Genomic DNA, 23,545 nt, shown 5'->3' with positions numbered 1-23,545 from the left:
TGTATAAAGTATCGGAACAAACTCTTACATGGCTTCCTTGGTCTCAAGTTCAACCCACCAAATTCAAGATCAAGAGACGCAAATTTGGTGGGTTTGGTTACTGTTAGAATTTTTATTTTATTTTATTTTTTTAAACAGAGATTATATAATTGTACATTTAATATTGTCAAATAAGGTATGTGTGAACGAACAAGATCCTCTCCATAATTACATTAGAAATGTATTTTTATCTTTATACTTTTTTAGAGGACAAAAATACTTCTCAAATATAAATAACTTGATATTATTTAATTTAAATGAATTGGAGAGTGACGTGAGTAAGGCCTATTAAGCTTGATTAATGCAAGTAATATGACTGCAGGGTCATTATTGACAATTTTTGTTATGCAGGTAGATTAAAATGGTGTGGGCTAAACCCTATGTGTAGAGATTAATTTAAAGGCACATTTTAGTTCATTTTATTATGATGGGCCAAGATAGAATTAGATCTTCATAACTCTTCAATGGTTTGGCATGAGAGATGATGATTTAAGGATTTCTTTGAAACCCAACAGTTATCGCTTACAAAATATCAATAAATGTTGCAAGAGCATCTCCCGTAGAAGTAGGTTTAATAACTATTTAAAAAAGTATAAATTTTTACTTTAACTACTCATTTTTTTCATACACACTCCAACATTTTTTATTTTTATTTTTTAAATATTATTTTGTGTGAAAGAAAGGGGAGATAAAGTAAAAAAAAGAAAGTGTGAGAAAACAAATAATAAACAAAGTTTATAGTGTAAATAGTGAATAGGCTAATCAACCTATTTACTGTTTACAGTAGATAGAAAAAAAAGTTGCATATTATACTTGAGACGAAAAAGCACTCATAATACTCGGATTTGACTATTATTAGAAATTTGCTTTTTTTTTTAGAGATACTCAAACGGTTGAATGTTAAGAGTGGTAAAGATTGATAACTGTTGAATTTCAAACTAATGTTGGGATTAAAATACCAAGCAAAAAAAAATAGAGAATCTTCATTTGGATGTCACACAAGCTTCTTTTTTTAAAAAAAATAATAATAAAAAAAAAATTGTGGTTTTAAAAGTTAAACTGCAATTTTAGTAAAGGTTGAATTGTATTTTTAAAAATCTTAGTTTATGATCACTGAGAACTTAAAGCCTGGAATCAAATGGGTAGCTCTAGTCTTAAGAGTTTGAATCCTTGCTAGTTGCTGCTTGAAAGTTGAAACCCACCAAAAGCAACCACAAAGTACAAGTGGCGCCGAGGAACAGTACATATATATGCATACAAAATAACACCTGGGATGACAGTGAAAACTGAGTCACAACACTAAACCCTGTGCCAAAGCAGGTTCAAGGCCCTCGTGGTTCTTGTCAGGTAAAAGTTGAAATAGTAGAGACAGCTTACTTTTTACACTGTTTGTCAAAAGCACAAAATTGACAGAGAGAAAAAAAAAAAGAAAACTTTTGAAACTACACATGATATCCATCAAGTTGGGACATACCCCTAAAGCGACGGATCCTCCTTACTCCTGCCGCACCCTGCACCCTTGCTTTAAGGGGTCGGGTGGGGTGGGGTTGCCCTCCACGTTCCACAAATGCCCTTTGCATTTAAATCTACGAAAACTACTTGACCCACCTTTTTCAAGGTCGAAGTAAGTCAAATAACCTTCTGTCCGTTGAAAAAACAAATTATTATGAAGAATAATAAAAATTAAAAAATTAAAAATAAAAATTGTCCACATTAGTACCATTTTGTTTGACTACTGGCAACGAAGTATTTGGAGCCACACGTACGTGAAAATCTCTGAAATAAATATATTTGTTCGACAAAAACCTTTTCAGAATGTATATATATATATATATATATATATATATATATTTTGGTTTAGAAATAACATAAAGATAGGAAGCAATTTTAAATACTTTTTCAACAAAAAGAAAAAGAAAAAAATCCAGATGTGGACAAAAAATACGAAGAAAATTGATTGAACTTGGCAGGGAAATTACTGCCACCAATGAAAAAGTCGTTATAGCCTCTTCATTCTTCAATGATACGGAAAGGCAAATTTCATTAAATTCACTGTTAAAGTGGGATGGTTTAGAGTAAGCACGTACGTGTGAAGAAAGGGATGAGTTATTTAACGGAAACCTCCACTGTTACTTCTGCCTGCAGCAAGGATGGGCTAAATAATTAATAATTAATTAGATGGAAATTTATAGACTTTTACTTTAATGTCAGGCGTAATCAATGTTTGCTTACAAATTAGGCCCCATCATAATTCAATAATTATCATTGGGACCCTACCACTCATTAATGTATCCCAAATTAATATGAAGGATGGTTTTACCTGCATCCCACGAAATTACAAACTAAAAACTAAATAGAAAGAAAGAATGAAGTAGCAAGCAAAATTATAGAATTTAGAGCATATATATATATATATATTCCATCATATTTCACCCGCTTTGTATCCATTTATTTCCCCACCAAGCCCGCAGGCAGAGAGGCCAAAAAAGCTGAAAGTGACGCCTCAATCGGGTTACCAATTGCCGCTGGTAGTGGTCCTGGCAGGTCCATCTGATTCCTCCCCCCCACCCCCACATTTAATCCGGAATTTGAGCTGTCCTAGGCAAATTCACCATATCATCACTCAACACCATCCCTCATTTAATTGGTCGTAGATAATAGCATTCAACTCTCTTTTCTTGGATCAATCAACATAATAATGTGTTTATAATCGTAAACTATTTTTTTTTTTTTTTTTTTAAAGAAAAAAGGACGAGTAGGAAGGTAAGAAATGAATGTTTGTTGTCTGAGACAAACAAAACAATGTTGCTCCTAGTCCTGAAGGCCAATTGACCTTAGAGATGATAGCATGCATGCTTGTCGTCCCGTCGTTTTCTAACTGAGAGAACAGAAGGGATCAGATATATTTATTATTATTAAAAGAGTAATATTGTTTATTTCAGCATTATTAAATTCGTAGATAAAAAATAAAAATAAAAAATAAAAAAAGTACAAAAGAACATATCTAATCATCTGTCCATCAAAGCCTCAAAAAAAGCGAACTTTTTCTATATTTTGTCATGGGTATTGGGCAGTATCTTCTCTTGAAAGTTTTCCTTTTTTCCTTAATTTATGTGTGTGTGTGGTGTGTACATGTACATGTGTTATTTGACTTGGACAATTTTGGTGCAGTGAGTAGAGTACAGTCTCTCTTACCCATGTGACCCTGCGACCTCCTATCCCCTCCCTCGTATACCCTTTCAGACAGACAGCACCGTAGACTTCTCAAGAGCGACCGCACAATGCATATAGACATATAAAGCAGTCTGTCTCTGTTCCTGCCGCACACATGCACACAAACTATTTTTTTTTTTAGCTTAAAACCCCCCGCGGCCCCCTTCCTCTCAAACCACTCCCCAATACTACTACTTCTTCTTCTTCTTCTTCTTCTTCTTTGCTTTGCTGTTTTGGCGTTTGGAAGAAATGGGTGTGATTGGGTTTTGCTTTGATCCGAACGTGGTGGCCATGTGCGGGAAGAGGAAATTGAGGAGTCTGTTTTGGAGAGTTAGAGCAGAGATTAGAAGACAAGTGAAGGCCAGGGCCAAGCACCAGAAGAGGTTCAGCTTCCACTATGATCCCTTCAGTTATGCTCTCAACTTTGATAACGGAAATTTCGGTTTCTTATGTTAATCAGAGAACTACTGTAAGATGATGATGATCATTCATGAAGAAGAAGAAGAAGAAGAGGAGGTTTTTGCTCCTTTTTTCTTTCTCTCTCTCTCTTTGCTTTCTTATTGCTTATAATATATGTTATCTGATCTTTAATTATCCGCTGTTTGATGTAATAGACAATGTATGTACGTAAGTAGAGTTGATCAACTCAATTCCAAGTATGATGAGTTTCGATCGTATGCATGTTTTATATATGTATATACTTGCAATTAATTAATCCTCCCTATATAATATATATATCAAAATGAATCTGTCCCTTCTTTAAATATTGGTAGACGGGCCGGGGCAAGTTTGAAAATCATCAAGACTCAACCGCGGTTTCAAGCGTAAATCATATATATATATTAGAAATGAGGGAGCGAGAGCTAGAGATGCTTGTTGAATTCCGACCGTCAATTATCAATACTGTTGGGAAAGCATTTCATGGCAGATCGCAGAAGTTGCTTTATGTGGTAATTAAAGACGAGGAAGACAAAGTTCTGAACTTGGTCCGCGATGTGCTTTCATTGTCTCATAATTACCGGGATTTTATTAACTGTTTCTCCGTTTTCTGTTTGATTTTGTTCGTCTTTCTCCGGCTTCTTTATGTTCCAGAATGATACCCGGCCGTGATGCACTGATGCATCATGCAAGTGGTCCACCTCCAACTACCTAACCTTTATGCAAATAAAAAATAACGACAATAATTGTTACAAAAACAAACTGTCTACGTACTGTCGATGCTTACTCGTGAATAGTAACAACAAATCCAAGTTAGTTGTTTCTAAAAACACTTTTAACAACAACAACACCAACAAGACTTGTCACTAAAAATCTAATTTTAGCAATCACAATTGTGTTCCCTAAAAGATCATTCACACCTAGCTAACTAAAATAACCTTTGGCTACCTGGAATGCAAATTTTGGGTGGAAAATGTAGTTACCGTCTAACCAGCTACTTAGTTTTATGAAATAATTTTTGACCCCTCACAAGAAGTAAATATGTTATACATCAACAACTCATTATCCCCCATTACCCCAAACCTTATGTATAGCATTCTTTTCCCTCATACGATACGTAAATGTCTTTGAAATGTAGTTGCTTTCATAAAGAAAAATATTTAATTGAAATAATAAAATTAAGTTGACAGCTAAAATTGACCAATGATGATGTAAGTTATTTGGAAAAATTGGTAGCTAAAATTATTATTATTTTTGTTCTTAAAAAAAGAAGAAGGTAATTTAAGTAATTTATTAACTAAAAATAAGAAAATTTGAGGAGTCCAATGTGAATACTCTCATTACTAAATGTGTTGTTACTTACTAATTATGATAAATTAGCAACATGTCAAGAGTAACTATTTGCATCGACACATGTTGTTTACTAATTGCTACATAAGAAATGTTATTCAATGTTTTCAAGTATCCATTTCTAGATAAACTTTAAATTGTCTTTCATTACAAATGGTAGGCATACTATTCACTGTTTCTGTGAGAATGAAGTTTTGCCGCAAGATGCTATGTATTATAAAAGTTGTTGCCTCAGCCTATTTTCTCTTTTTGTTGTCGTTTAGCCTCTTGCTACAGTCGTCGCTTTGATTCGTCCCCTATAAGGCTATAAGGCTATAACTAACTTTGCGATTAATTGAGCTGGAAGGCCTAAATGTGAATGTAGTCAGTTTCACACGACGATTTCATCCCCAACACCGGACTAAAGATTCCATCCCTTAACTCTTGCAACATAATTAAATCCTGCATCTCCTCCTAAACATTTAAGTATTCTCAAGTGGAGATATTTGAATGTTTCTCATTTCCTGCCACAAAATTAGTCCTATTCATCATCTCAATTTTCAAGTAATTTCCAAAAATTGAAAAAAAAGAAAGAAAAGAAAATTATTAACAAATTCAAGTGATTTGCTCTCCATCCCTAGGATGCCTAATAAAAACCAAACAAAAAGAAGAAAATGTACGGTTAATATTTTATGAGAATACATATTCCATATATATGGAATACCATATATTTTCTTTCCTTCTTTGGTCTTTTTTAGTAAATATTCAGTATATAACATCAGCAGAAACACATTTAGCAGAACTGCCCAATAGAATTGCCATTTGCAAATATAGAGAGCTCCTAAAGAAACCAGCAGCTATATACATGACACTGTAAATGTGATCTATTGGTTGTCATCTAGCAAACATGACTTCCTAACACCCAATCTAAAGGCTTCAAAAAAATTCATGTTTTGGGTCAACAGCAGACGAACTTAATTTTGAGAAATTTCCATGTTCACCTTCCAAGGAATTGGCTTTTGGGTCTCTTGAGTCACAGACTACAATAAAAGGGTTCCTGGAAATGAAGGAATTAGTCTACAAATTTCATAGTTCAAGCAACTTGCTTGAAAAACAGTGTTCTTTAGAAAGAAGCAGCATAATGAACTTCAAGCTTAAAACTCATGCCAAAGCAACAAAACTTTTGAAAATTGGATTAAAAACACACTAACATAGAACAAAAATAACATGCAATTCATCTCAAGCACCCTCCCCCCAACCTAAAATTTACATTATCCTCAATATAAAGAAAGAAAATGAACAAAGAGTTAAAAGATTTTGGAGGGTACCTCAAGGTGATAAACATAAACTAAATACTTTTAACACCTGCAAAAGGGATTAGAAAACAAAAATAACAAAAACAGCAGGCATAACCTAACTACTACTCTAACACTAACACTAAATGCTTGGCACATCATACAGACACGATTCTCTCACTTCATCCTCTTTTTCTTACCAATGTTCCAGCCAATCACACTTTTGTACTCATTCAAAAGATCATGCGACTTACCTCCTTGCAAAGCATCGAGTTTAGAAGGGCTTACCACCGAAAAGTCAAGCTTGGATCCTAAATGTGCATACCTGCGTGCTGCTGAAAAGAGTTTCAACTTCACATTGGTCACCTTCTCACTCGATGGCAACGGTTCTCCAAACATAGGCCTCCATGTGTTCACCTCTAAATTCAGGGGTGGAAAAAATTTTAAAATTGCCACTAAAATTTATGATTTTTTATGAAATGTTCCCCCAAATTTTTATTTTTTTTCAATTTTGTCCCCATATTATTAAATGTTTGGTTCCACCCCTGCGGCTCTAATCTATGTGCAAATAGTACCTCACAAAGAATGAAATCACAAGAATTAGCCAAGCAAGATTCTAAAGGATTAGAAAAACAAGACAATAAAGTGATCTAGCTCAACTATATATCTCAACCAAGTTCAGTTCACGGACATCCCCCATCTTCCCTAGGTTCTTTGCATGCATTGAAAATATTCAACTCTAGGGTCATATTGTCAAAGGATGATTTAAAGACGTGAGTCCTACAATTGATCAAAGCATTGAAAGTATCAAGTAATGGGCGTTCAAAAATTACAGGAATCTGTGAACCAGCATTCAAAACAGTGCGTCCAAGACAAGAAAATCAATTGAAAGGTAAGATTTGTACACTAGGACCAACACATCCTAAACAACACCTGAGAATTTTTACAGATCAGTCGACAATTTGCAAAGCTATGGAAGTGGCTTTTAACTCCCTAGCCCTAAGTTAACATGCATTGAATATGGCAAATGATTCACATTAGCCCCAAGATCAAGCAAAGCTTACTCTATTTTGGAATTACCAATCACACGTGAAAGAGAGGGACGACCTGGATCTTTATACTTAGAAGGTGCGTTGTTTTGAATGATTGCAGTCACTTGTTCAGTCCAAAATGCCTTCTCTTGTACTTTAAGTTACACTTAACAACTTAACCATCCACGAATCTTAAAAAACTTAGCATATGAAGAAAGTTGTTTTAGCACATCCAAAAGGGGTATGTTCACTTTAACTTGCTTGAACACCTCGAGAATTTTAGCATTTTGATTCACTTTTTTAGGAGGAAGTAGTCTTTGGGAGAAAGGGGCAGGACGCGCAACCTAATTAGTCTGGGGCTTGTTAGGTTCAACCCTATTCAAAATGTAGATTGGCTTTCATAAGAAAGGCCCAGTTATTATTGAGAGTCGGAGATCAATCCCATTACAGAGAATCAAGATCTGATTAACACAAAACAAATGAATCCCATGAAGACAGAGAAACTCCACCTCAAAATTGTTCAAAAAGTAAGAAAACAGAACACTCATTATAACCCAAGAACAATATTTGAAAGAGATTGATGCAGAAGAGCCTAAGATTATCAAGCACGTACCTAAAAGCATAAGCAATAGTGAAATCGCAAAAAGAAGCCTGAATCTCCAGGCCATTTCTCTTCAAGCTAACAATGCATCACTTTCTTCTTCTACTACTACTAAAATTGATTTGACACGTTCTTCTTCCTCTACTTTTTCTTTACGTTTGATGGCCGAAACACCAGTGGTGTACAAAGTGTAAGGATCACAGGGATAGAGTTTGATCCCGTGTGGTTGGGTGTTCTCTCCCAGGCCGTACGAAGAGGCGCCTTTGGCTTGGGTAACTTGGTGGAAGTTTCCAGGTACGGGTCCTTAAACACCAAACTACAAAATGGGTCTCACCCATCCGCGCTTGGGTTGAGGAGGGTCTGCCCATTTGATTTCCCACTCACCGCGAACCCAAACGGGTCCATGGTGCAGCTGAAGATGAGCTACCAGCCAGACTACTCCGACACTGTATTGGATTCTTTCTTGTGCCCTAATAAAATAAGGGGTAATTTGAGTAAATTAAAAGGGCGCGAGCTCAGACATTCACAATATACAACCCCCTTTTTTTTAATAACTTTTTTTTTGGTAATGAAGTTTGCACTTTTTTTTTTTTTTTTTTTCTCCTTGACTTTTAAAATGATGCAAATTTAGTACTCAACTTATGAAAAAATATAAAATTAATATCTCTATCAGTTCAGTCAATGACATTAGCATATGTCATTCCCATAATACACCACGTAACATAGAAAATTAAAAATAAAAAGAAAAAATTTTAGGGGTGGCCTGGATGGTGGTGGTCGAGTCGAGCCACCCCCTTGGCTCCATGAGGGTGGCCAAGCCACCCCCAAATGAGCCATCCCCATTTTTTTTTTTTTTTTACGCCACGTGGCGTATTATGGGAGTGACACGTACTAATTTTGTTGACTGAACTGATAGAGATACTAATTCTATCTTTTCTCATAGGTTGAGTACTAGATTTGTACAGTTTTAAAACTCATTGAGGAAAAAATAAAAAAAATGCAAACTTAAGTACCAAAAAAATTATTAACCCTTTTCTTTTTTTTTTTTAATATTCTTAGGGCAATAAAAATCATTAATGCGGAAAAATTGAAAACTTTTTATTCATTTCAAATTTACAATATTCTTTTATACCAAGAGAGTTTTACTATCAAAAATACCTAAGACCCGACAGTGAATATACTATATTGCATGTAACAAAACCGTCGTAGTGGGGTGGAATCATAATTTCTTATCTCAATACGTGTGAATGAAAGATTAAGTATAATTTTTAAGTCTAAAAATGTATATATAATTAACTTAATAATTTTAATTTGAACAAATGTTTTATCTCCTCACTACAAATAATTTTAATTTTTTAAAATAATATTGATGAGGCATATGGACATATATCATGTTCTGAAAGACGTTGACATTGATCACCATTAATTATATGAACAGAAGTATCATTTTATGTTTATTTGATGTTCAACGTTACCATATGTGATTGTTCTTGAAATTGATGGGTCCATTTGATAAACGATCTTACCACATGTACTAAAGGAGTCTTTATCCCTCAAATCTAACACAATTTGCACTCACATTAAACTACCTCAAAAAACAAAAAGAATAAGAAAAATAAGACATCAAAGTTTAAAACAACTCCAATTAGGAGTAGGATTGTAAATGAACAAGTCAGTTGAACAACCTGCTTGGTACCTATTCATATAAACTTGACTTGGATTGGATTTGTTCAATAAATGAATCAGTCGTAAACACAAAATTATGTTCAACTATTAAACAAGGTATACTCGTATAAAATAGCTCGACTCATATCAGCTCATATAATTTCATTTTTTTAGTAGTATTTTAATTTTATAATTAGAGCATCTTAAGTAACGTATGAGGTTGGGTAATTTCGGTTGTGTTTGGCAAATGGCTGGACCTGACTGGACCCAAAAACCTAAAAAATTATTATCAAAATCAATCCCAACATTCTTATTTTTTACATCACATCAATCATTTTTTATTACTATTCAAATAAAAAAAATCACTATAAAACAAATTTTTTCATTTTTTTATACAAAACATTATTACTTTTTTCTCTTATATCAATCAAATCTGATACAGTATTGTTCTACTTCCTTTTTCCATTCCATTGCCAAACACAGCCTTCTTGTCCTCCGTCGGTACTTGTGAATTCAAGGGTACAAGGAGAGAGATACAAAGACGATTTCTCTTTGTAATATAATAGATATAGTTTAAATTATTATTATTATGAATCTTGATATATATGTATATATATATATGTGTGTGCGCGTGTGTGTGAATTTATAAAACTTGAGATTATAAAACATATTATAAAACATACATATAAACTTTAGATTAGATTATTTAAGATTCAAATTAATTAACGTAAATAATAAAATATTAGCAATAATTATTTAATTAATAATTAGCATAAATTTACCAAAAAATAAACAATGATAATATTTACTTTATATAAGGTATAAATAAGTTAATTAAATAAACGTGAATTCATTTGAAAAATAAATAATTAAAGTTTAAACAAATTATATAATTTGGTGATACATTGGAGCTCAATGCATATTCTAAATAAAGTTAAATGATAGAATTTGAACATTCAAATACTCTCAATTACCCATAATTAGTCCCTAAATGATAGCTCAATCGGCTGTGAATCACGCCTTATGAAGCGAAAATCACTAATTTGAATTCCTTTCCTTATTTTTAGCGTGGACATGTAAAAAAAAAAAAAAAATACCTATAATTAGGAGTTTTACATGCAATAAAACGAGTCGGGTTGCGGGCCCGGGTTGGAATGGGATTGAGCGCGCGAGAATGAAAATGAAAAGAAAGGAATGGAAAGAAGGCGGGAAGCCAAAAGACTCCCCGGGAAAACACAAAAAGGATTTGGCAAATTTCCCTCTTTCGCCAGGCGCTGCATTTATATCTCCTAGTCCTAGAGTGCGCTTGTGTGTTGTGCGTGAAAATCGAAGAAGGCGAAATGGCTGGTGGTGGAGTAAAGGGGAGGAAGAGAGTGGAGGCGTCGTCCGATGCCCAGGCTGCATCTGCTTCTCTTCTTCGAGCCAAGGATGGCAGCGCTTTTGCCCGATGGTTCTCTCTCTCTCTCTCTCTCTCTCTCCATCTGTTTTCTGTACATGGTTCTCTATGTTACATTACTGCCCTTGGATGGGTTATTTGATTTGATTGATGGATATGTGATTTGGGTTTTGGGTATACGCAGTGAAGAGTGCAGAAAGGATGTGCCGGTGGCACTCATTAGCATGCACAGCTGCACCCTCGATGCTAAGATCAAATTGAATCTCGGTAGGTCTCAAATTCATCTTTGTTCCCTTCCGTCTAAATGGCAAGGAACCAATCTTCATGTGATTTATAAACTAAATTTTTTTTATTCTCCGGCTCAGAAGCCCAGGTTGTGGAGATGTCCTCCGAGCTCAAGAAGCCTGCAGAGAGGTAATAGATCTGTTCGGTTTCGTGTGTACGTGTATGCGCTTCTGCGGGTTGGGGCATTAACATTTTTGTGCTTTTGGTTTTTGGATTTTTTGTTTGGCAGGAAGAAATCAAGTGCCACAGAGCCAAAAACAAAGAGAGCAAAAACCGTGAAGAAGGGCAAGGATCCCAACAAGCGCAAGCGTCCTCCCACTGCTTTCTTTATCTTCATGTACGGCCTCCCCCTCTCGCTCTCTCTTTTACACTTGGTCATACTTTTTGTTTTATTTTAATGCTTTGTTTGATGCGTATGTTGAGAGGATGTTTCTTACGTGCGTTTCAGGGACGATTTTAGAAAGGAGTACAAGGAAGCACATCCCGGGAACAAGGATGTTAAAACGGTACAAATCTTTGGTGTATTATTTGATTTCATTTGGTAATTAAATTTTGGGTCAGTTTCTTAATTTGTGTTGGACCATGAAACTTAGGTCGCGAAGGAGGGTGGTGAGAAGTGGAAATCCTTGAGTGATGAAGTGAGTTTCGAATTACTCTCGTTGTCTCTTCAAAGTTGATTGTTGGGTTAGATGGGTTGTGTTATTCTGACCCTATGGGCATTAATTGGTTTGTAGGAGAAGAAAGTGTATGTGGATAAAGCTTCTGAGCTTAAGGCAGAGTATGACAAGGCCTTGCAGAGTGACAATGCTGAAGATGAAGACGTAAGCCATTGTTTTTAGATACTGTGAACGTTGTTTCTTTGCGTTGCTGTTTTCAGATTTGTGTTGGTTTTGTTCTGAAAGTCTATTGCTTCTTTGTTCTTATTCAGGGTGATGAAGGTTCAGAGAGGGAAGTGGAAGTGGAAGTGGAAGAGAAGGAAGTTGAAGTGGAAGAGAAGGAAGTTGAAGTGGAAGAGAAAGAAGTTGAAGTGGAAGAAAAGGAAGTTGAAGTGGAAGGGGAAGTAGCATCTGATGGAGAGTAGGACAGATTGCTTACTGACTTTTCATGTCTGATGATTATTTTCTTGTCTCTTGTAAATTTTGGATCTGGTTTAGTTTAGTGGTTTCAGGTGTAGATGCCAGGAACTTTCTGAAAAGCAATATGGTTTCTTGGTTTTCGGGCATCCTGTGTATTTCTTATTAGAATGTTAATTCCTAAACTTGTTAAGCATTTCGTTCAAATCATTTCCATGTTATGACTTGGTAGTTCTGATGGCTTTCATCTTATTTGATTTGCCAATTGACTAGTTACAAATTACAATGAGTAAAACAGTATTGGTTGTGGAATGCTTGTAACTCTTATTGAATATGGATCACATTAATTTGCTTTGACTAGATGCAATGGAAGGTTGAGGTAGATTCTTTAGAGAGGATGCTTGGGATGGTTACTGAAGTTGCTTTTGAGATGTTTTCATTTTTGATTTTTTGTATTCTTGGGATTTCCTTTAGCAAATGGTATAGTTATTATTATACCTGTAATGTTAGATGTCCCAAATTGATGAGCCAGTGTTGACAATGTTTTGGTTTGAAATAGGAAAGAAAAAACCTGATATAGTTTGCTACATGGAACAAATGTTAGGGAATTGAAGATGTGCAAAATTTTTACTTGTGGAAAGTTTTGTCTATTTTAAGATATTGAGAAAAGGAAAACTTACTAATTTTGAGATGATAAAATCAAGAGAAATTGATAATAAAATCATTATTTCTATTAAGTAATAGTAATAATGAACTGTAAGAAGATGAATGCTAGAATAAATAGACTAACTGTTGCAGAATGCAGAACCTATTTCCTCTTCTCCTTTATGATAATGCTCATATGTCATGAGCATAGCTCATAGAACAAACCGAGTCAGCATCTCACTGGCCCATATTCCCTTGTTTCTTTTCCCTGCATGGTGGCAGGGGTTTGCCACACAAGCACAGATTGTGGGCATAAGCGGCTGCAGGGAAGATATTATATGGCCTCCCTTGCGGTATCTCTCCACAGAGTCTGTTTGCTCTGAAGTTTGCATGCCTTAGATCTTCAATCCCCAACAAGCTATTTGGGATTCTTCCTGTTAGCCCATTGATGGACAGATCAAGCCATTGAAGTTTTAGCAACATGCCTAAACCTGTAGGAACGGTGCCTGTAATTTGATTCCTCGAAACATCCAACCTTTCAAGTTCAATAAGGTTTGAAATTGAACTGGGGATGTGGGTCGCAATCCTGTTGCTTGCTAAATTGAGCACTTTCAAGTTTAAGCCTTCCCCAAATTCAGGAATGCTGCCTGTTATCTGATTGCCAGACACATCTATAACCTCCAAAAAGCTGCTTGTTTTGTTATTCAAGATCCTTGAGAGAGACCCGGTAAGTTGATTTGAGTGAAGATCGATAGAAGAGAGCCCCTCTTGCAATCTGATTTCTGAAAGATCTGACTTCAACTGGTTGTTGGAGAGCTTGAGTTTTTCCAAACTCGACAGATTTGCAAAGAAATTAGAAAAACCATCCGTGAAATAGTTGTCAGATAGGTCAATGGAGTTGAGGGAATCAGGTTTTGGAAAGCTCGGAAGGGTTCCTCTGAGTTTACAGCCAGCTAGATGGACAGCTCGAAGTTGTCTGCTTCTGATCCAATCAGGAACCGTTCCTAAACTGAGGTTGTTGTAAGACAGGTCTATAGACAGCAAAGAATGTATGCCCCTGCCAAGGGTATCTGGCAAAGGATCCGAGAGTCCATTTCGAGATAAATTAAGGTTCCAAAGGCTCTGTAATCTTGAAATGGATCCTGGAATATGACCCGTGAACCGATTAGCACTCAATTGCAGAGTGGTAAGGGATTTGAGGTCCCCTATCTGGTCTGGGATTTGACCTGTGAGTTGGTTATTGCTCAAAGACAAGTCCAATAGACTGGGTAAGTTGAAGAGGGAAATAGGCATCTGCCCCGAGAACTGGTTATTAGAGAGGTCGATAAGGGTGAGGTTTTTGAATTGCCCGAGAGAATCTGGGAGTAGCCCAGATAAGATATTGAAGCTAAGGTCCAAAGACTGGAGAGCTTGGAAGTTTTTGAAAGTGGGTGGGATTGGACCACTCAGGAAATTTCTTGCTAAATTTAAGAGTTGAAGATTCCTGAGATTCCCTAGGCTTGAAGGAATCTGCCCCCTCAAACGGTTCCCACTAAGTGAGAGGCCCTGAAGTAAGGACAAATGACCTAAACCCGAAGGAATGTTCCCTTCAAGGGAATTGTCTTCTAGGATGAGTTGGATGAGATGGGTTAGATTTGAGAAGGTCTCAGGAATCGGACCTCTAATATGTTTCATCCCACTAATAGCCATTACCTCCAAGAAGCGCAAACTGCCGAGAGAAGGGGAGAGAGTGCCCTTCATGAAAATGCTAGCATCCCTATCCGGTCTCTGCAACTGCAAACTAGTAACCCTCCCTGTAGCTGGATTACACTCTACGCCCTCCCAGCCTCCATCACAGCAGTCGCTTCCAGTCCACGAAGAGAGAATGTCAGTGGTGTCGTTGGAGATTCTGGCTTTGAAGCTGAGCAGAGCAGCTCTATCTGCTTCTGAGCAAACTGGGGGAGTTTGGGTTTCTGAGATTGTTTGAGGTAGGGACTCCGAAAACATATGGAAGCATGAAAATATGAGCAAGACATTGAAAACCCATCTCAGGCTTTGCATTTTGGAAGGTGGGTCTTGACTCTTGATTAGATCAGGAAATTTGCTGAAAAATATATGGAAATTTTCCAGGGGACTTGGGATCTGACAAGGAGACACTGACTGTGAAAAAATTTATATTCTATCATGAAAAAAGTGGTAAAAGTTGGCAAGGAGGCATTGAGAGAGTTTATTCTATTCCTTCACGTCTAAAGGAAGGTATAATGATGAAAAAGATAGTAGAAAACCTGAGAAAGTGTGACTGACAATTATAATTTGGTTGGAGGTCTGCAAAAACTCTTAACAAATGTCCCTCTTATTTATAGGAACAAAAAGAAAAAAGAAAAAAAAAAAAGCTTTTTTATGAAAGGGAAAAACATTTTTGGATTGGGAGGGGAAGGGGGAAGGGGGAAGTGGGAGGGTGGTAAAATCAGTTTAAAGACATTCACATGGACATTTGCGAGCCGTTTGATGGCTCACGAGGGTCCTAGTTACATTTGAACGTTGGAGCGCACTAGTTTCAAAATTCCACTTCCTTTTCGAAATCAACCTCCACAAAAACTTTCATGCTTTTAACAATCATTTATTTTACAGTCTGGTTGGACTTGGAGCCATCCATAAATGTTCAGCAGCACGTGCCTACTATTCTTTGAGACGGTCCCTAAGCTTGCGATTAAAACACTTGTTCCAACAAATAATTTTTTTTACATTTGTAATTCTAATTCTTAATAATTTGCTTGCGGTAATAATCCTTTCCCATTTGCTAATTTTGTTGGGGGATGATAAGATTAACTAACACCTCGCCATCTTCCACAATTGTGACCGTTTATTCTGCTTGAAGTTGTAGGCAACTAAAAGGAATGGTTTACATTGATTTGCGGAGGTAGATGGTGAAACAAACCACCACCATATATTTTCCTCTAAAAGGAAGGGCATAGTCATAGAAATTACAACGGATATGATTAGGGACATTTTATCTTATTTGGAAGATCGCTTGGTTTTGTCTAGTTAGGGCCGATTAATTTGTCTTAAATTGGAGACTATTTAGAGTACTCACACTCGACTTCTTAAAAGGTAATTGTGACTAATTAGGATGTAAATTTGGCTGAAAAATATAGCTGTATTTGGCTATATTCTTCCAAGGTTTTTTCCTTTTCAAAACAAAAACACACTTTTTTCTCAAAATTATTAACAAATAATTTAAAACACAAAATACTTTTCCCAGCAAAAAATATTGTTAATGTAAACCATGAAAAAATTTCTCACTTTATATATCACATTAAAATACTATTTTAAAAAATATATATATAATCTATTAGTCAAAATTGTTGAATTTTGGTAGAAGTCCCGTCAGACAATTATTCATGCATGTTGACTCAAGTTCTATTTCGGCAATTTCTCTTCCCCACCCTTCCCCACATTTTGGAAAATGCTCAGCGTAACGTCCCATTCTAGAATAAGAGTAATTTTATATATCATTTTTTTTGTTTATTGTATAATTATTGATAATTATTTTATAACGTTGGTATGACCGTTGCAATTAAAAATTGGGTTTTTATAAATGTAAAAAAAGTTGATTTAAACAGTTACATCAGCATTGTAAAATAATTGCAAGATAAAATGTAATTTCTAAATCTGAGAAATAATAGATACTATAATTTTATCAAATATTCATCATGTTGCATTTCAAACTAATCATTTGATTAATTTTTTTTTTTTTTAAATAAAAAAAAAATTAATAATTATTTTGAAATGTCACGTCAATATTATTAACTAATTATAAAATAAAAATATAGTATTAACAAATTTTTTTTTTTAAATCATTTATAATTTCTATCTTATTGATCTGTCCTTGTGTCTTGGTTGAAGTAGCAAAGCATAAAAGTGTTACATTTTTTTTGTTTTGGGGGGGGGTTGGGTAGGCATTATGATTGGTCTAAACTCTAAAGTAGGTCAATCAGTTACGGGGTTGCCTTGTTAAATCTTGGTAATGACTAGTTAATCAAATTTCTTTACTTAATCGCATTCCAAATCAATCAACCACTTCCACTTGTGCGGGGCCAGCCTTCAGCCTTAAGGGTTGGTGGTCCTGTGGGACCATACAATATATGCCCGTTATTAAGCAATTGGAAAGAAAAGATCTAACGGTCCTGATTTCTTGGTGTTTGTGCCTTTGTCGTTTGATGAGCTGGAGGGAATATTACCCTTGCGTGTGAGTTGTGACCCCCCCCCTCCCCGTCTTTCAAATTTTATCGGCTGACTGACGGGCTGTAAAGTGCGCAGAGACAAACTCCTCCCTCTCACGGGCCACTAATTCTATATATCATATGGTTTTACTTACAAAAAAGAAGAAGCTTATTTTTCTAATTATTGAAAATTAAAACATGATATGACACCAAAAAGCAAGTTTTGAGGCCCTTTTTCTTTTTCTTTTCATTTCTTTTTCATTCAAATATTAATTAATTAATTAGCAGTGAATGAATTGAAAATGATCAGCAAATCTGATTCTTTTTTTTTTTTTTTTTAGTGGACATTGCTATTAATGTTTATTAATATTGAGTTCACGTCGATTTCGGGAGTTATTTTAACAATTATGAGGCTTATTTAAAAGACATTGACACCAAATTTATGTTTGTAAACTTTGATTGAAAATGATGGGAAGCCGGTAGTAAGTTGGTGCATGGAGGCATCAAGACTTTAGTGGGATATGAACACTGTAGTCGTCTGTCTCCTTTGCAGTATAATGATATATGATTGTGATTGGGGATGTTTTATATATTGTCAGGTTTTGTTGGTTATTCAAGATTTGAGTGAATGGATTAGGTTGCGTTGATTGCGCAAGAAAGGTAATTGGCCCGACTCCATCGACAATGTTGACTAGGAGTAATTTTTTGCTCAACTGGAAATTTGGATTCTGGAGTCTTTAACTTGAAGATTTTAAAGGCATGGCCCCAGGCTCCTCTAAAGCCCCTAAAGGTGGGCAGTTGAGGACCCCCTGGCCACCACTAGATCGAGGGTCCTCCTCCTATATACACTTATTAAGAAGCTAAGAAGAATGATTGTTATTCATGTTCAAAGGTTCTTAGACCCTATTTATGTGAGAAATGTTGCATAAAATTTGTTCATCATATCAATTATCATGAGTGTTATGAATTTGATTACAACCTACTCATACTCATGCTAGCTAGGGAGTGTCCGAAAAGCAACTGGTTTTTTTTTTTTTTTTTTGGATTTCAAATGCTTAGCTTATAACAAATGCAAGGGCCGGGCTCCCTCATTAATTAATTAATGTTCACTGAATCCGTTAAGTTTTCTAAAAAATTATGTTGGATTTTGTTTTCATTTTTCCGTAGGAATGGCAATTGACAGACAAGCATAAGCTTCAAGTAGCCGCCGTGGTTGAAAAACTTGGACAGCATGCATGTGAAGCTTTTGAGATTCTCTTCTTTTTGGCCTCTCTCCCACATTAACACCGAAAATTAGAATTCATAAGAAACAAAAAAATACTGAGAAAAGAAATAACATGGGGTTGAGTAAAGGTAGGGAGTACTGTTTGAGTGAGATAAAGGTAGTTGACATTGGACAATTTGGACATTTGGTTGGTTCCACTTCCACAACACAGAATGAGAAACTAGGAAATGGCCGAGGAAGCTGGGTTATGGGCTGAAGATGCACTACATTTAATTGGGCTCTTGATAAACGAAGTAAGAAAGCCATTTACCTCACTAGACACTGGACCCAACAACTTTAAACCACCGCTCCCATCCTCGATATGATATCGAATTCATCATCCACAGCCCTAGCCTGCCATCGCCAGGGCCATCAAAGTTATCCAATAGGGCATCAATTAATGCCACCACCGGGGAAGAAGAGGCTGCTTGCAGTTTGTTTCTCCTTGGCATTGCTCAACCATATATACCTCGGAAAGCTAATTAAGGTGTGTTGGACGAGTTCGGAGTGTGAGTAATGGAATAAAAGATGATCTTTGGAGTACGCTAGCTGAGTGGAGGAAGAGGCCACCAAGGCACACGCGCTTTCCAGATCTTGAGAACACGGTATACTTCGACAAGGTGTTGAAGAAAACTAGCAGCCGTGCTTGTGGATGGATTCAAGCTCGCTGCGGAGGAAGGGAAGGGCCGGAAGGGAAGGGAAGGGCTGAGTCCAGGAGGGTTTGGGTCGTGTGTGAAGATGTCATTGGGTTAGTTTGGTTTAATCTGTTTCGCCAAAGGGACCGTTATGATATATATATATATATATATATATATATATATATATATGATTCTGAAATGGGTTGAATAGCTCAAATTAAAGTGGTTTGAGTTCAATCAGAGGAGATAAGGCGAGAGACGACGTGTACGTCTGCGCCTCCGATCCTTTTATTGTTATTATTTTGAAATATTTACCTATCTCCAACAACTCTATTAATAATTAAATCCACGAAAATTTTAAATATAAGATGCAACACTTCCATCTCATATCGAGAAGATGAGAAGTAGTGAATATAGAGTGAATAATTTATAAAGATTGTCATGGTATTAAATTCTACATTGCCTAGTTATTAGATGAAATTGAGTTTTATAATGAATTTTAGAGAAACTCCAAATTAATTAGCATTTTTGGAGTAATAGTGCAGATGTGACTAGTTTTTTTTTTTTTTTTTTTTTTTTGGTATTGTATTGTATTGTATTGTATTGCTACATTGGACTTATTTGTCCACGATAAGCATTTATTTTTGCTTAGATTATTATTAATTTTTTAGGTAAAGTTCACTTAACCCCCTAAAACTACCATCCTAATGACTTCACTTCTTGTCCACAATGACAATGTATGTCCCACTTTTAACAAAATGACGAAACTACCCTACTAAAATAAAAACAAAAATACTAAAATTTATGTTTTTTAAAAAAAAAATTAAGAATATTTTTGACTTATTGAAAATTATATAGTAGTAATTTCATCACTTTGCTAGTATTGGGGGTACATTGTTATTGTTTTGGTAGTTTGTAGGGTAAATTGTCACAATTGATAATTTTGAGAATAAATTGTCATTGGAGTAATAGTTTAAGGGAGTTAAGTCGACTTTACCCTAATTTAGGGTAAAGCTCAATACAAAGGAGAAAGGGGGCTGAGGAATCAAACAGCTCTGTTTCTCCTTTGCCTTCATCAACAAAACTCCGGGCCTTGTGTCACGTGTGGAAGGAGCCCTGAGATCACGTGTCTTTTTAATGCTTTTAAACTAGTAGATCTACATCGTCAAGGGTGCTACTTCAATAGCTTAAAGAAATTCAAAAAGATAAGACCATGTATTAAAGCGTGGCTCCCAGCGTATAGCGCTAATGAAAAGAAAAAAAACGTATTGAGTTGGTTGAAGTCACGCCCTTGTTTTTAGGTAGGTTATGACTTTGTTTTATGGGCTTTATTATTGGAGACTGAAGTCGTGGGTTAGTGGGCTGGTGCCTAGTCACGTCGCTCGTAGAGCCTGTATTTAAGCTATCAAAATTAACGAAAAAGGAGAAGAATTCTAAGCCCAAATTCAGTGCTGGAGCCTGGAGGACCAATGTTGAATGTTGATGATAACAACATTTTTTTTGGTATCAGAGCTGTAAAACACTCGTCCTAGGAAGAAGTTGGGTAGATACTCAAATCATGCTGCATTTCTTTAATTTGATTACTACTGTAAGTAAGCCTTTTTCTTCGATCGCGATGTTTGTATTTCCCTTTGAATTCAATGGCTATTCAAGTTTCAGCCATGTGGATCGAATGATAATTTTCTCATAAACTGTACAGAATTGAAAACTAATTTACTAAAAACATCAACACAATTGACCATCTGCTATACTAGCTAGTGAATGAAAAATCATATATATATATATATATATATATAGCCTTTTTCAAGAAACTACTCACGTCGGTCGATCTGCTTTTAATCCGCATGCAAGCAGGTCCCAATTGAAGAAAGTATGTATTGATGATCTCTTTGTATCATAAGAGTTTAAGACTTGATTTCAAAATAACTGATATTTTTTTTTGGCTTACAATAGATTAAGGCACACCAGCAGCCTAAATAGAAAGACAATTAAACTTAGATTTATAGAGCAAACCCTACTGCACTCGATGATCATGACTCATGAGTCATGAGCTTTTGAATGCAGGCCGTACGTGGGTGGACTTAGTAAAGTTTATTAATTTATTGATTGGCAAATCCATAATTGAGTAGATCGATGGATGGATCATGCTTGCAGTAGTACTGATCACCAAGTAATTATTATTACCTTACAAGGCCCAAGTTGAGAATGCCCCAAGAAGTGTGTGGCCATGACTTCTCCTTTGCCTTCATCAACACAACTCTGGTCCAAGCAATCCATCCTTCCCAAGACGTCCTCTTATCCCATGGACTCCCCCACTCCAGCATAAGGGTCAACCCTCTCTCAGCCTCACTCTCAGCCTCCTCAAACCTCCCTTTGCTCAAGTATACCTGACCCAACACCACATGTGGTTCCCCAACAAAAGGGTTCTTCTCAACACACCTTAACAACAACTCCTCCGCCCTCTCTATCCCTCTGTCAGACATATCACAAACAGCTTCCCAGTACAAGTCCCTTGCAACAATTTGCTCCCTTGCATCCAAAACCCTTGTACACTTGTCAAAAACGGGTGGAACCACAAGCACAAGCTCAATATCTTCATCATCTCTATCCTGATCCTGATCATAATCACCAGCCCTTCTTTTTCCCTCCATCAAAATATCTTCCTCCCTCACAATCAAACTGTAAAGTGCTCCCATCCTCGAAATAGAATTCATCCATAGCCCGGGCTTGCAATCGCCTGGCCACAAAGCCGCATAATTGTTCCCTGAAAAACTGAGGCGACCGTCAGAGTTATCAAATAGCGCATCTTGAAAGCCAAAAAGTTGGTCACTGAAATCGGCCATCGTCATCAAAAGGAAAGTGGCCACCACCCTTCTAGAGACGGGGACATCTTCACCGGTCTTGATGTGCTTCACAGTAATCCCATCAGCGGGAAGAAGCGACTGCAGCTTCTTCCTCCAATCCTCTTCTTCATTGAACAAACCCTTTTCCTTGGCATTCCTCAACGATATCTCGGAAAGCTTAAGGTGTTCGACGAGTTCGGAGTCAGAGTAATGGAACAGCAGATCATCATGAATGAGAGGTTGTCTTGGCACGATACAAAACAAGTGGATTAACCTCTCGGCAGCCTCCCCAACATAGCCGCGAACGACGTCGCGTCCCGTAGAGGGATCGAATATGGCGAGGTTGACGTAAGAATTGGAGTAGGCGGAGTGGAAGAGACCGCAAAGGCAGACGGAGTCGGGTGCTTTCCAAATCTTGAGGATGCGGTATATATCGACGAGGTGGTCAAGGAAGCTGCCGTGCTTGTGCCAGCACTCACCGGCTCCAACGGAGCGCAACACGGCGACAAGCGAAGGTAAATTCTCGTCGATGGATTCGAGCTCGCCGCGGAGGAAGGGGCGGGCTGAGTCTAAGAGGGATTGGAGGGTGGATGGTGGGCAATATAGTAGTGAAGAAGAAGAAGACGGCATGGCTGGCTCAGATGTGAAGACGGAAGAAGATATATGACGATAATCTCGAAGTGCGTTGTTGGGTTTGATCCTATAACAAAGATGCGTGGTAGAGGTTCCTACTTTTGATCCTATAACAAAGAGACGTGGTAGAGGTTCCTACTTCCTACTTCCTACTTCCTACTTCTCTGTTGGTGAAGAGCTTGGAATCTTGTGGTGTGGGCCCTCAAGATCTCAAGTTCTAATCTCCTTGAGTGCTACTTGACATTTGGAGCCATTTTCACCCAAAACCCACGCTTACTATCTTTAGACCCTAAGAGTGATATGCATCACACTGATGTGTATATACGTTAATGTTATAATATATATATATATATATATACTGTTTAAATAATTATTTAATTATATTTTATAATTAAATAATACTGGCATGTATAACTGTTCATGCACGTCATTGTGCTGCAGATCACTGCTCCTCTAGACTCTAGTAGAGGGGATTAGTCTGGTAGATCCTATCTTGAGGCCTCTAGACTGGTAACCCACATCTTAAGTGTGGGAAGCACAATATATTATTTCGGGCCATAGGTGAAACTAGATACCTTAATATATATATATATATATTATTTTTTTTAAAAAAAAAAACGTGGTAGAGGTTTCTTCTTCTCTGTTTGGAACTTAATTTGGAGGATAAGATTTCTGAGTAGCTGCTGATGAGGTTGTCACAAAAGCTTAAAAAAGTTATAAAAGTAGACCCAAATACTTTAATGATTGGTCCTTACTTTCTTGTTTCCTTTTCCTTGTCATTGCATCGCATGTGCCATGCCATTTGGAATTTGTTTGATCGATAAGTTTGAATTTCTTACCAGAAATTTTGTTTGCTACTGTGTACTGTGTACTACATACATGAAGGAATTCACTCCGAGTTAAAAAAAAAAAAAAAAGGTAAATGGTGCGATTTCAAGCGACACGTATTGGTTAA

At 36.5% G+C, this 23,545-nt stretch overlaps 3 protein-coding genes across 3 annotated transcripts; 1 reads left to right on the top strand and 2 right to left on the bottom strand.

The window, feature by feature from the left end:
- Positions 1–10,837: 10,837 nt before the first annotated feature.
- LOC132184804 (high mobility group B protein 7-like) lies at positions 10,838–12,758 on the top strand. Its single transcript, XM_059598571.1, has 8 exons — positions 10,838–11,061; positions 11,192–11,274; positions 11,373–11,421; positions 11,522–11,629; positions 11,741–11,798; positions 11,886–11,930; positions 12,027–12,113; positions 12,221–12,758. Exons 1-8 carry the CDS (start codon positions 10,952–10,954, stop codon positions 12,371–12,373), a joined length of 693 nt encoding a protein of 230 aa, XP_059454554.1. The 5' UTR covers positions 10,838–10,951; the 3' UTR covers positions 12,374–12,758.
- Positions 12,759–13,109: 351 nt separating this feature from the next.
- Positions 13,110–15,350, bottom strand: LOC132184401 (DNA damage-repair/toleration protein DRT100). Its single transcript, XM_059598029.1, has one exon. It carries the CDS (start codon positions 15,048–15,050, stop codon positions 13,248–13,250), a length of 1,803 nt encoding a protein of 600 aa, XP_059454012.1. The 5' UTR covers positions 15,051–15,350; the 3' UTR covers positions 13,110–13,247.
- A 5,621-nt stretch (positions 15,351–20,971) lies between these two features.
- Positions 20,972–22,697, bottom strand: LOC132183989 (uncharacterized). Its single transcript, XM_059597466.1, has one exon. The coding sequence runs from the start codon at positions 22,585–22,587 to the stop codon at positions 21,295–21,297; it is 1,293 nt and encodes a 430-aa protein (XP_059453449.1). The 5' UTR covers positions 22,588–22,697; the 3' UTR covers positions 20,972–21,294.
- Between the last annotated feature and the right edge of the window lie 848 nt (positions 22,698–23,545).

The sequence above is a fragment of the Corylus avellana genome, chromosome ca6 (assembly GCF_901000735.1).
Source record: "Corylus avellana chromosome ca6, CavTom2PMs-1.0".
Classification (NCBI taxonomy): domain Eukaryota; kingdom Viridiplantae; phylum Streptophyta; class Magnoliopsida; order Fagales; family Betulaceae; genus Corylus; species Corylus avellana.
The sequence above is the reverse complement of the archived record's forward strand: the minus strand, read 5'-3'. Positions and strand labels throughout refer to the sequence as shown.